Source organism: Lipotes vexillifer, unplaced genomic scaffold (assembly GCF_000442215.2).
Source record: "Lipotes vexillifer unplaced genomic scaffold, Lipotes_vexillifer_v1.1 scaffold184, whole genome shotgun sequence".
Lineage (NCBI taxonomy): Eukaryota > Metazoa > Chordata > Mammalia > Artiodactyla > Lipotidae > Lipotes > Lipotes vexillifer.
In genome coordinates, this window is record NW_006783561.1 from 2,234,051 (window position 1) to 2,246,504 (window position 12,454).

At 37.2% G+C, this 12,454-nt stretch overlaps 1 protein-coding gene across 2 annotated transcripts in view; it reads left to right on the forward strand.

Moving 5' to 3' along the window:
• R3HCC1L (R3H domain and coiled-coil containing 1 like) overlaps positions 1 to 12,454 on the forward strand; it is a 70,016-nt gene that overhangs the window by 42,983 nt on the left and 14,579 nt on the right. Inside the window, exons 3-5 of one of the 2 annotated variants that reach the window (XM_007456233.1) lie at positions 1,448 to 1,476; positions 2,465 to 2,469; positions 11,758 to 11,933. In XM_007456233.1, coding sequence (XP_007456295.1) covers positions 1,448 to 1,476; positions 2,465 to 2,469; positions 11,758 to 11,933 — 210 coding nt within the window. The remainder of the gene's footprint in view (positions 1 to 1,447; positions 1,477 to 2,464; positions 2,470 to 11,757; positions 11,934 to 12,454) is intronic. The other variant, XM_007456234.1, reaches the window with a different exon arrangement.

Consider the following 12,454-nt stretch of genomic DNA (forward strand, 5'->3'; position numbering starts at 1 on the left):
CCCTGGTGGCGCAGTGGTTGAGAGTCCGCCTGCCGATGCAGGGGACGCGGGTTCGTGCCCCGTTTCGGGAAGATCCCACATGCCGCAGGGCGGCTGGACCCGTGAGCCATGGCTGCTGAGCCTGCGCATCCGGAGCCTGTGCTCTGCAACAGGAGAGGCCACCCGCGTACCGCAAAAAAAAAAAAAAAAAAAAAGTACCTACAGAAAAGTGTTCTTTCCTACCTTCCAAGATCAGAGGCAGGATTATAACATAGGCCTTGAACAATAAGGACTAGGACCTGGAACATTAACCTGTCTAAGAAAACTGTACGTCTTTTTTAAAAAAAGTGGAATGTTAGCATTGAAAGGGACCTGTAACGTAATGTTTTATGTTTACCTCTTGCTTTATAGATAAGGCAAGTAAGGTCCAGAAAGGTTGTTACTGACCTAGCTAAGGTTAGTGCCAGAGTTGGCACTAGAATCCCAGTCTCCTGGTTTCTAACCCTGGGCTTTTTCCATGACAGTAAGCCTTTGCCTCTACCTAAAGCTCTCAGCCAATCAACAGACATTGTACAGCTATACTGTGCCCAGCTCTAATATTGGTGATATGAGGGATAAAAGAGAAGGATAAGAATGTTTAAGGAGTTTATAGTCTTGTGGAGCTGATGAAACTTATTCTCAGAAATGTCTCGAAAAAAAATAAAGAAGTATTCTATCTCATTGAATTGAAAATGCTGTTGATTGTGAAATATATCATTATTTTATGTATCACTAAGAAAGAAATTAAACTTTTACACAATGCTTATTACCCTTTAGAATTTTTATTTTATACATACTGAAAGAGCTCTTAATTAGACATAAATTTTTTATCACGTGTCATCTCTTACATAAAGAAAATGTAGGTGAAATCAATTGGTTCTTGTTTCCTAAAACTTTGTGTTTATAGTCCAACTCTTTCTAATGATTTCTTTTTTTTTTTTTTGAATTAGAACCCAAGTGTTCCTTTTTCTTCCTTTTTTTTAAATTTAATTTTACTTATTTGCTTTTTTGGCTGCGTCGGGTGTTAGTTGCAGCACGTGAGATCTCCATTTGAGGCATGCAGGATCTTTCGTTGTGGAGCACGGGCTTCTCTTTAGTTGTGATGTGCAGGTTTTCTCTTCTGTACTTGTGGTGCGCAGGTTCCAGGGCACGTGGGCTCTGTAGTTTGTGGCACCTGGGCTCTCTAGTTGAGGCACGTGAGCTCAGTAGTTGTGGCATGCAGGCTTAGCTGCACGTGGGAGGTGGGAACCTAGTTCCCCGACCAGGGATCGAGCCCATGTCCCCTGCATTGGAAGGTGGATTCTTTACCACTGGAACACCAGGGAAGTCCTAATAATTTTTTGACTCAGTCATTGATACTGATGTCTTTCCATCCTGTTACCATCTTCTGTGCCATCAACAACTTTGATGATACAGCATTTCTTAAAAGAATACATAAAAGAAGCAAAAATCATTGTTGCTGGATTCTTAAGCCAGCTTTGCACTTATATAGGGCTATTCTTACATTCAGATTTTCTTCCACCCTGCTGACCACCCTTTCTGCAAATTTTGGTACTGGTGCTTTTGGTGCTCATTCATATTCAGACAAGCAGTGACAATATGCATGATTAAGATGCATACTGATGTTGGAGATGTTAAAATGTGCATCTTAGAACTGATGAAATACGGTATATATCCAACTGCCAAGGGTTATGATACGGTAGTATAGGGAATGGAGAAACCATCAAAATAGAGTCAATAGGGAGCGCTTCAAGAGGAGATAAAGATTGAAGCTGGGTCTTAAGAGAGAAGGATCAGGAGCAGACAAGGCATTCCAGGCTGTGAGAGCTTGTAAAAAATATGGAACGTTCCCAGGCTTAGGTCCTGAATTTGTCACTATCAGAAGTTTAGATGATCTGTTTTGAAATTTTGTTTTTGTTGTTGTTTTCCTTTTATAATTTATTAAATTGGATTTTCTGCATGATTTATATAGCCAGAACAATTAAAGTTTATTGGCAAAGGGAAATAAAAAAGTCATTTTTCCCCCAAAATTTCAGAATGCCATCCAGAATCATTTAAAATATATATATTGCATAAATCAAATTCTTATTGATGGGGGCTCTATGTAGAATCAGTCTTGATAAGCATGCATTTGGACAAAGTAATTAACTTGGGCCATGTGCATTTTATTCATTCCACAAGTATTTTTTGAACGCCTAGTTTGTGCAAGGTAATGTGTGCAGGGGGGGAATATAGGGATAAATATGACACGCCCCTTGTAGTTGAATTATAGAATCAGGATATTGATGAGGAGACTGAAACTCCAGCCTTCCTTTCCAGCCTTACTCCCTGTATTAGTTTGCTAAGGCTGCCGGAGCATAGTACCCTAGACTGACTATGGCAAAGTACCGCATAAATTTGTTTTCTCACAATTCTGGAGGCTAGAAGTCCAAGATCAAGGTGGCAGCAAGGGTTAGATTCTTCTGAGACCTCTCTCCTTGGTTTGTAGATGGCCATCTTCTCCCTGTGTCTTTACATGGTCTTCCCTCTGTGTCTGTGTCCAAATTTCCTCTTTTTATAAAGATACCACTCAGATTAGGGTCTACCCTATTTTAACTTAATACCTGTTTAAAGGCATTATCTCTAAATACAGTCATATTCTAAGGTACTGGGGTTTATGGCTTTAACTCATGAATTTTGAGAGGACACAGTTAAGCCCATAGCACTCCCCCAAGCCCTCACATTATTTAGTGTAACCGCACTGAACTGTTTAATGAATACCACACTCCTTGCATGCCTTTGCACACTTCTGCCTATGGTACTTTTCTCTGTATAATTTCTTTACTTGGGCAAGTGAACAAAACAAAGTTCATTCCCCTCTATCCACTGGTAATACCTTCTTCATTCTTATGACTATTACATATTAAAATTCTTTGTTCAAGTTCTTTCTCTAATGTTATGTTCAGTGTACATTAAATGTTGGTTAGGTGGTCAGGTTGAGGTTGGAGGAAGAGACAGGTCTTATTAATATAGGGTGTTATACAGTGAGTACTGTAAAAGTAGTGCAGATGAGGTAAATGCTGTAGAAGTCTAGAGGAAGAGTCACATTATACATGTGACCAAAAATAATGTGATCAAAGCAATAGGCAGGAAGAAGCAAGGTGTGTTTAGGCATAGTATTACTCTTTGGTTGGAATGTAGCATATTTTAAGGGATGACATGACATAAAGCTAGAAATGTAGTATATATTTTAGTACACTATTAATGAGGTAATAAATTACCACAAACTACTGTCTTAAAACAACACAAATTTGTCTTTTACAGTTCTGTAGGTCAGAAGTCCAAAATGGGTCTCACTGGACTAAAATTAGGGTATTGGCAGGATTGTGATCCTTTCTGAAGACTCTAGGGGAGAACCCATTTTCTTACCTTTTTCAGCTTCTCCTGCACGCTGCCCACATTCCTTGGCTCATGGCCCCCTTCCGTTTTCAAAGCCAGCAGTGGCCAGGCAAGTCTTTCTCATATTACCTCACTCTGACACACTGACTCTTCTGAAACAATTTGCTTTTAAGGACCCTTGTGATTATATTGGGCCCACCTAGATAATCCAGCATTATCTCTCTATTTTAAAGTCATCTGATTAGCATCTTTAATTCCACCTGCTACCTTAATTCTCCTTTGCCATGTATCATGTTCATAAGTTGAGGGAATTAGGACATGGACATCTTTGAGAGGCTGTCATTCTGCCAACCACAGGTCGGTTGGGTCCAGGTTATGAGCTTTAAATACAGCCATTGAAGATTTTTAATTAAAGGAATGACATGATCAAAGCAGTATTTTGGGAAGTTTAATCTATAAGCTATATGGTGTCTCGAATATAGGACTGGAAAGAAATCAGCACCCCTGAGTTCTTTTCAGCTTTGCCATTGATCCTCCCTCCCTCCCTCCTTTCCTCCCAGAACTGCTTGTATCCATAAATCCTTAATCAGAGGGAATTAGTTGTCCTGAACATTGATATAGCCACCGTTTCTGATTCTGTTCACTGTAAGGCCATTTCATCATGTTATGGAAGGAATATTAGACTAGCGGCCAGGAGACGTGAGTTATGATTCAAACCTTATTAGTAATTTGATTTGTAACTTTGGGAATGTCCTTTAGTCTCTCTGTGATGTAATTTTGCATCCTTATAATTGGGATAACAATAGCAGCTGATCTAACATGCCCATCTGACAGATATAAATATAACTTTATCCCAAAATAATGTAGCATATATTTATTTTTTGTTTGTAGAGAGTAACTTGTGACTTCAGAACTTTTTGTTTTTCCTTTTGTATCTTGAAGAACCTAGTATCAAACAAAAAATAAAAAGCTCAGTGATCCATGTCTAGTTGACCTTCTGCTCTCTGCACCCTTTTTGTCCCCTTCTACAAATAGGAATCAGTCAATTATGTCATAGCAAGTCAGGTACTATTTTTTTTTTTAACATGTTTTTTGGAGTGTAATTGCTTTATAATGGTGTGTTAGTTTCTGCTGTTATCACAAAGTGAATCAGCTATATATATACATATATCCCCATATCCCCTCCCTCTTGCATCTCCCTCCCACCCCCCCATCCCACCCCCTAGGTGGACACAAAGCACCAAGCTGATCTCCCTGTGCTATGCGCCTGCTTCGCACTAGCTAGCTATTTTACATTTGGTAGTATTTATAAGTCCATGCCACTCTCTCACTTCATCCCAGCTTCCCCTTCCCCTTCCCCTTGTCCTCAAGTCCATTCTCTAGGTCTGCATCTTTATTCCTGTCCTGCCTCTAGGTTCATCAGAACCATTTGTTTTTTGGTTTGTTTTTTTTAAGATTCCATATGTATGTGTTAGCATACGGTATTTGTTTTTCTCTTTCTGACTTACTTCACTCTGTATGACAGACTCTAGGTCCATCCACCTCAGTACAAATGACTCAATTTTGTTTCTTTTTATGGCTGAGTAATATTCCATTGTATATATGTGCCACATCTTCTCTATCCATTCATCTGTCGGTGGACACTTAGGTTGCTTCCATGTCCTGGCTATTGTAAATAGTGCTGCAATGAACATTGTGGTACATGTATCTTTTTGAATTATGGTTTTCTCAGGGTATATATGCCCAGTAGTGGGATTACTGGGTCATATGGTAGTTCTATTTTTAGCTTAAGGAACCTCCATACTGTTCTCCATAGTGGTTGTATCAATTTACATTCCCACCAACAGTGCAGGAGGATTCCCTTTTCTCCACACCCTCTCCAGCATTTATTGTTTGTAGATTTTTTGACGCTGGCCATTCTGACTGGTGTGAGGTGATACCTCATTGTGGTTTTGATGTACATTTCTCTGATTCCTCCTGTGTGTCTTTGGAGAAATGTCTATTTAGATCTTCTGCCCATTTTTTGATTGGGTTTGTTTTTTTTGATATTGAGCTGCATGAGCTGCTTGTATATTTTGGAGATTAATCCTTTGTCAGTTGCTTCGTTTGCATATATTTTCTCCCATTCTTTTTTTTTTTGATAAATTTATTTATTTTATTTATTTTATTTATTGCTGCATTGGGTCTTCGTTGCTGCACGTGGGCTTTCTCTAGTTGCGGCGAGCTGGGGCTACTCTTCGTTGACGTGTGCAGGCTTCTCATTGTGGTGGCTTCTCTTGTTGAGAGCACTGGCTCTAGGCACGCAGGCTGCAGTAGTTGTGGTGCAGGAGCTTAGTTGCTCTGCAGCATGTGGGATCTTCCCAGACCAGGGCTCGAACCCATGTCCCCTGCATTGGCAGGCGGATTCTTAACCACCGCGCTACAGTCTTTTCGTCTTGTTTTTGGTTTCCTTTGCTGTGCAGAAGCTTTTAGGTTTAATTAAGTCCCATTTGTGTATTTTTGTTTTATTTCTGTTTCTCTAGGAGGTGGGTCAAAAAGGATCTTGCTGTGATTTATGTCAAAGAGTGTTCTGCCTGTGTTTTCCTCTAAGAGTTTTATAGTGTCTGGCCTTACGTTTAGGTCTTTGATCCATTTTGAGTTTATTTTTGTGTATTGCTTTAGGGAGTGTACTAATTTCATTCTTTTATGTGTAGCTGTCCAGTTTTCCCAGCACCACTTATTGAAGAGGCTGTCTTTTCTCCATTGTATATTCTTGCCTCCTCTATCAAAAATAAGGTGACCGTATGTGCGTGGGTTTATCTCTGGACTTTCTATCCTATTCCATTGATCTATATTTCTGTTTTTGTGCCAGTACCATACTGTCTTGATTACTGTAGCTTTGTCGTATAGTCTGAAGTCAGGGAGCCTGATTCTTCCAGCTCTGTTTTTCTTTCTCAAGATTGCTTTGGCTATTCAGGGTCTTTTGTGTTTCCATACAAATTGTGAAATTTTTTGTTCTAGTTCTGTGAAAAACGCCATTGGTAGTTTGATAGGGATTGCATTGAATCTGTAGATTGCTTTGGATAGTAGAGTCATTTTCACAGTGTTGATTCTTCCAATCCAAGGACATGGTATATCTCTCCGTCTGTCGGTATCATCTTTAATTTCTTTCATCAGTGTCTTATAGTTTTCTGCATACAGGTCTTTTGTCTCCTTAGGTAGGTTTATTCCTAGGTATTTTATTCTTTTTGCCACAATGGTAAATGGGAGTGTTTCAGATTTTTCATCTATTCCTATTCATTAGTGTATAGGAATGCAAGAGATTTCTGTGCATTAATTTTGTATCCTGCTACTTTACCAAATTCATTGAGTAGCTCTAGTAGTTTTCTGGTGGCATCTATAGTATCTTGTCATCTGAAAACAGTGACAGTTTTACTTCTTCTTTTCCAGTTTGGATTCCTTTTATTTCTTTTTCTTCTCTGATTGCTATGGCTAAAACTTCCAAAACTATGTTGAATAATAGTGGTGAGAGTGCGCAACCTTGCCTTGTCCCCGATCTTACTGGAAATGGTTTCAGTTTTTCACCATTGAGAACAGTGTTGGCTGTGGGTTTGTCATATGTGGCCTTTATTATGTTGAGGTAAGTTCCCTCTATGCCTACTTTCTGGAGGGGTTTTATCATAAATGGGTGTTGAATTTTGTTGAAAGCTTTTTCTGCATCTATTGAGATGATCATATGGTTTTTCTCCTTCAGTTTGTTAATATGGTGTATCATATTGATTGATTTGCATATATTGAAGAATCCTTGCATTCCTGGAATAAACCCCACTTGATCATGGTGTATGATCCTTTTAATGTGCTGCTGGATTCTGTTTGCTAGTATTTTGTTAAGGATTTTTTGCATCTATGTTCATCAGTGATATTGGCCTGTAGTCTTTTTTTGTGACATCTTTGTCTGCTTTTGGTATCAGGGTGGTGGTGGCCTCACAGACTGAGTTTGGGAGTGTTCCTCCCTCTGCTATATTTTGGAAGAGTTTGAGAAGGATAGGTGTTAGCTCTTCTCTAAATGTTTGATAGAATTTGCCTGTGAAGCCATCTGGTCCTGGGCTTTTGTTTGTTGGAAGATGTTTAATCACAGTTTCAATTTCAGTGCTTGTGATTGGTCTGTTCATTTTTTCTATTGCTTCCTGGTTCAGTCTCGAAAGGTTGTGCTTTTCTAAGAATTTGTCCGTTTCTTCCAGGTTGTCCATTTTATTGGCATATAGTTGCTTGTAGTAATCTCTCATGACCCTTTGTATCTCTGCAGTGTCAGTTGTGACTTCTCCTTTTTCATTCTAATTCTGTTAATTTGAATCTTCTCCCTTTTTTTCTTGATGAGTCTGGCTAATGGTTTATCAGTTTTGTTTATCTTCTCAAAGAACCAGCTTTTAGTTTTATTCATCTTTGCTGTCGTTTCCTTCATTTCTTTTTCATTTATTTCTGATCTGATCTTTATGATTTCTTTCCTTCTGCTAACTTTGGGGTTTTTTTTGTTCTTCTTTCTCTAATTGTTTTAGGTATAAGGTTAGGTTATTTGAGATTTTTCTTCTTTCTTGAGGTAGGATCGTATTGCTGTAAACTTCCCTCTTAGAACTGCTTTTGCTGCATCCCATAGGTTTTGGGTCATCGTGTTTTCATTGTCATTTGTTTCTAGGTATTTTTTGGTTTCTTCTTTGATTTCTTCAGTGATCTCTTGGTTATTTAGTAGCATATTGTTTAGCCTCCATGTGTTTGTACTTTTTACAGATTTTTTTCTGTAATTGATATCTAGTCTTATAGCGTTGTGGTCTGAAAAGATACTTGATACAATTTCAATTTTCTTAAATTTACCAAGGCTTGATTTGTGACCCAAGATATGATCTATCCTGAAGAATGTTCCATGAGCACTTGAGAAGAAAGTGTATTCTGTTGTTTTTGGATGGAATGTCCTATAAATATCAGTTATGTCCATCTTGTTTAATGTGTCATTTAAAGCTTGTGTTTCCTTTTTTATTTTCATTTTGGATGATCTGTTCACTGGTGAAAGTGGGGTGTTAAAGTCCCCTACTATGATTGCGTTACTGTCGATTTCCCCTTTTATGGCTATTAGCATTTGCCTTATGTATTGAGGTGCTCCTATGTTGGGTGCATAAATATTTACAATTGTTACATCTTCTTGAATCGATCCCTTGATCATTAGGTAGTGTCCTTCTTTGTCTCCTGTAATAGTCTTTATTTTAAAGTCTATTTTGTCTGATATGAGAATTGCTACTCCAGGTTTCTTTTGATTTCCATTTGCATGGAATATCTTTTTCCATCCCCTCATTTTCAGTCTGTATGTGTCCCTAGCTCTGAAGCGGTACTATTTTTTAGACTTGTTTTCAAGAGCAGGTTACTAGGCTTATAAGAGTCTTAAAACCCTCACTTTGGGAAGATAATTTAATTTAGTTGATTTTGTGGAAGCTGGTTCTACATATGAAGGAATACTCAGATTTCACTTATGCTTTATAAACAGCAAGCAGGCCCCTGGTAAAAATCATAAAATATTTGTGATTCATAACTCAAAATTATTTGCTGGGTTGTTTGCAAACTTTCCTTTCCTGTGGACTTTAATAGATTAGAATGAATCAAATTGTAAACCTTTCCCCTCTATTGTTGCTCTATCAAACATTTATTAGCCATATGAAAGAAAAATATATGAAGGTTGGTCATAAAATATGAAGGTTTCACATTGACAGTTGTGACAAGTATTGTCTCAATACATGTGACTCTTAACAGTAAATGTTTCAGTTGTCTACAGTAGAAATATGATGCAAACTACAAATGTGAGCCATGTATGTAATTTAAAATTTCTATGAGCCACATTTAAAAAGGTAAAAATAAACAGGTAAAGTCAAGAACGTATTTTTAATATATCCAAAATATCATTTCAACATGTAATCAATATAAGAAATTATTAGTGAGGTCTTTTATTTTTTGTATTAAGTCTTTGAAATTTGATGTGTATTTTATATATTTTATATATAAAACACATCTCAATTCAGACTTGCCATGTTTCTAGTACTCAGTAACCACATGTGGCTGGCAGCTACTGTGTTGGACAGTACAGGTCTACTGCAAAAAAAGTCATTGCATCAAATGTTAGGGCCTTTCCTGAAATACGTCTGTATTACTGTGTCTAACCCCTGTCTGATAGTGGTCTCTACCCGACTCGCCTCTCACAATCATGCTCTGATCCTCACTTTATACCATATTGTCTTCTCTTAGACATTTCCCCCTTCTGTGCCACATATTCCTTTCTCCTTTACCCTGTCAAGGCCCCCTTGAATGTTTTGTTGAAATTCTCAGGAGAAAACACCATTAATAGTATGGCCTGCTACCTCTCAGCCTACCTCCCCCAAAAATGTGTTGCCAGTAGACATGTAAGCTGATTCCAACAATATCAGTACCATGGGAGTATGAAACAAAGTTCTTCTCCTCTTAGGAAAAGTTAGGAGTCCCTGATAATAGTGGAGTCTTGAGTGTTATAGGAGAAACTAGTCAGGAGTATGTTACTTGTAGGCTTTATATCTATTTTCCCATGAAATGTAGAGTAGGAATTGTGTGTTTTGCTATTATTTACACTTTGCATTTAATCAGTACCAGAAGCTGAAGTGTTTAATAATTACCTCAAAAATGGGATGTAAGTATACAAGTTCAAATTTGCTGACCAGATTAGAGCAAAGGGCCATAATCAAATTTCCTTGCTAGACTATCCTGCCTCTCTTTTTTCTTCCTCTTTATAATCAGTTCTTATAGTTCCAAGGTATTTGTAGTTAGGCATTGTTTACCTCTCACAATGCATTATTTAGCCCCAATTTATAAATGCATGGACATGCAGTGGTTTGTTTGGTTTGGTTTTTGCAAAGTAACTCAAAAAGTCCATGCCAGAAATTCAAAAATGAAATGAAGCAAATAGTTCCAATGACAGTAGCATTAAAAAGTTAGAAATAAATTTAACAAAAGAAGTGTAAAACTTGTACCCTGAAACTACAACACATTTTTGGAAGAAATTAAAGAAGACCTAAATAAACATCCCATGTTTATCTTCTTTAATATTGTTAAGATACTACCCAAAGTGATTAATACATCCAGCTCAATCCAGCTGTCCTGTATTTTTTGCAGAAATTGACAAAATGATCCTCTAATTCATTTGGAAATGCAAGGGACTCAGAATAGCCAAAATGATTTTGAAAAAGAAGAACAAAGTAGGAAGACTCAAACTTCCTGATTTCAAAACTTATAAAACAACAGTAATCAAGACAGTGTGGCACTGGCATAAGGATGGACTTGCAAGTAATTGCAGATTACCCTCCTTTCTGGGACTCTGAGTTATTCTAAACTGATACACCAGTCCACTCTAGGCTTTTAAGAATTTGTTAAACATTTAGCTGATATCTTCTTGCCCACTCATGTGGTGGCCACTTCTTGCCATGATCTGCCAGAGGCAAAACAGTTTATATATTCTGTTTCTCTTTGGAGGGACATGTCATCCTGTGGATTTCAATTTCCTTGTGTACTCTGTGTTGCATACTCAGCTGTATGGTAAACTCAAGAAAAGTTATGATTTTATAGGTCAGTTGGTCTTTTCTCATTGTTACAGTGTGAGGAATATTCTCTTCCTGATTTCTACATCCTAAGCAGGGTAGAAATAACATGGTGCTTGGCCTATAATAGACTTAGCACCTAGTTAAAATATGTTTAAATTGGGTTGAAATTGAATTCTTACTTAGGTGACACGTAGTGTGCTAGCACTTACTGCATCATCTCATTTAATCTGCACACCATAGAATAGTAGAATTTTAAGTATTCTTCATTACTGTTAATTCCTGTATTAACCTGCTTTGTGGAAATTCCTTTAGGCAGCTCTCATGCTAGGGAACTTAAATATAATTACTTGTGCCACTTACATTTGTCATAACAAATTTCTTTGTAAGCTACTGTCAACGAAAGGTAGACTAACAAAGTGCTTTTATTCTTAAAAATTTTGTTTTGTTTTTTTTCACTTTCAGAAACGAAACTATGTGTCTGATCAATAAGCTCAAATAAAACAAATGTTATTAATTCATCTCTTCAGCTATTTTCTGAAATTCATTTTCTAAGATGTGCTGTTTATAACTCACCACGTTAATCAAAGTATTCCACATGTATAATATAAGCTGGGTGATAGAGCCCAGTCATTATTGTGTTCATAAACAGAGACAAATGATAAAGGTTAAGGAATAGGAACATGGAGACAAGAAGGAGGATTGTTTATAAATGGGAGGATATTTTACAATGCTCTGGCTTGATGTAACAGTCACATATATGCTTCCTCCTCTCTAGTTATCAGGGAATATGAAGAATAGAGAAAGCATCCAAGAACCTATATTTGATTATTACAACCATGAAGTTCCTGATATTGACCTCAGTGATTGTGAATTCCCACATGTCATTGAAATTTATGACTTCCCCCAAGAATTTCGTACTGAAGATCTCCTACGGATTTTCTGCACTTATCAGTAAGTACTTGCAAATGATTGGGGATGTTAGGGAAGGTGGAATGAGGTTTTCTTAAAATGTCTTCTGAAAGATCATCTTTTTTGTTTTTCTATTCCTGGAGTTTACTTTAGCATCAAGTTTGTTTATCGTCTTTTCCAAGTCCATTAGAAATCCGTATCAAACCACTCTTCTTCTCAGTTCCTTTAAAAAATGCTAAATAGTCTTTCTAGACCCCATTTTAGCATTTAAGAAGAATGTCATCAATAATGACTTTGGAATCTGTCTTCATGGTACATTTAGTCCATTTATATTTATTGTAATTATTGATATATTTGGATGTATGCCTGCCATCTTTTTTTGTGTGTTTACTTGTCCCATCTTTTTCTCTTTTCTCTTGCCTTCTTTTGGATTGATGAGGTATTTTTTTCTCCTTCCATATTTTTGGGAAATGATCCTGTTTCTGTTGTTTGGTGGTTACTTTAGAAATTATAAAATGCCTGCTTAATTTATCAATGGCTAAAGTTAATATTTTTACACTCTT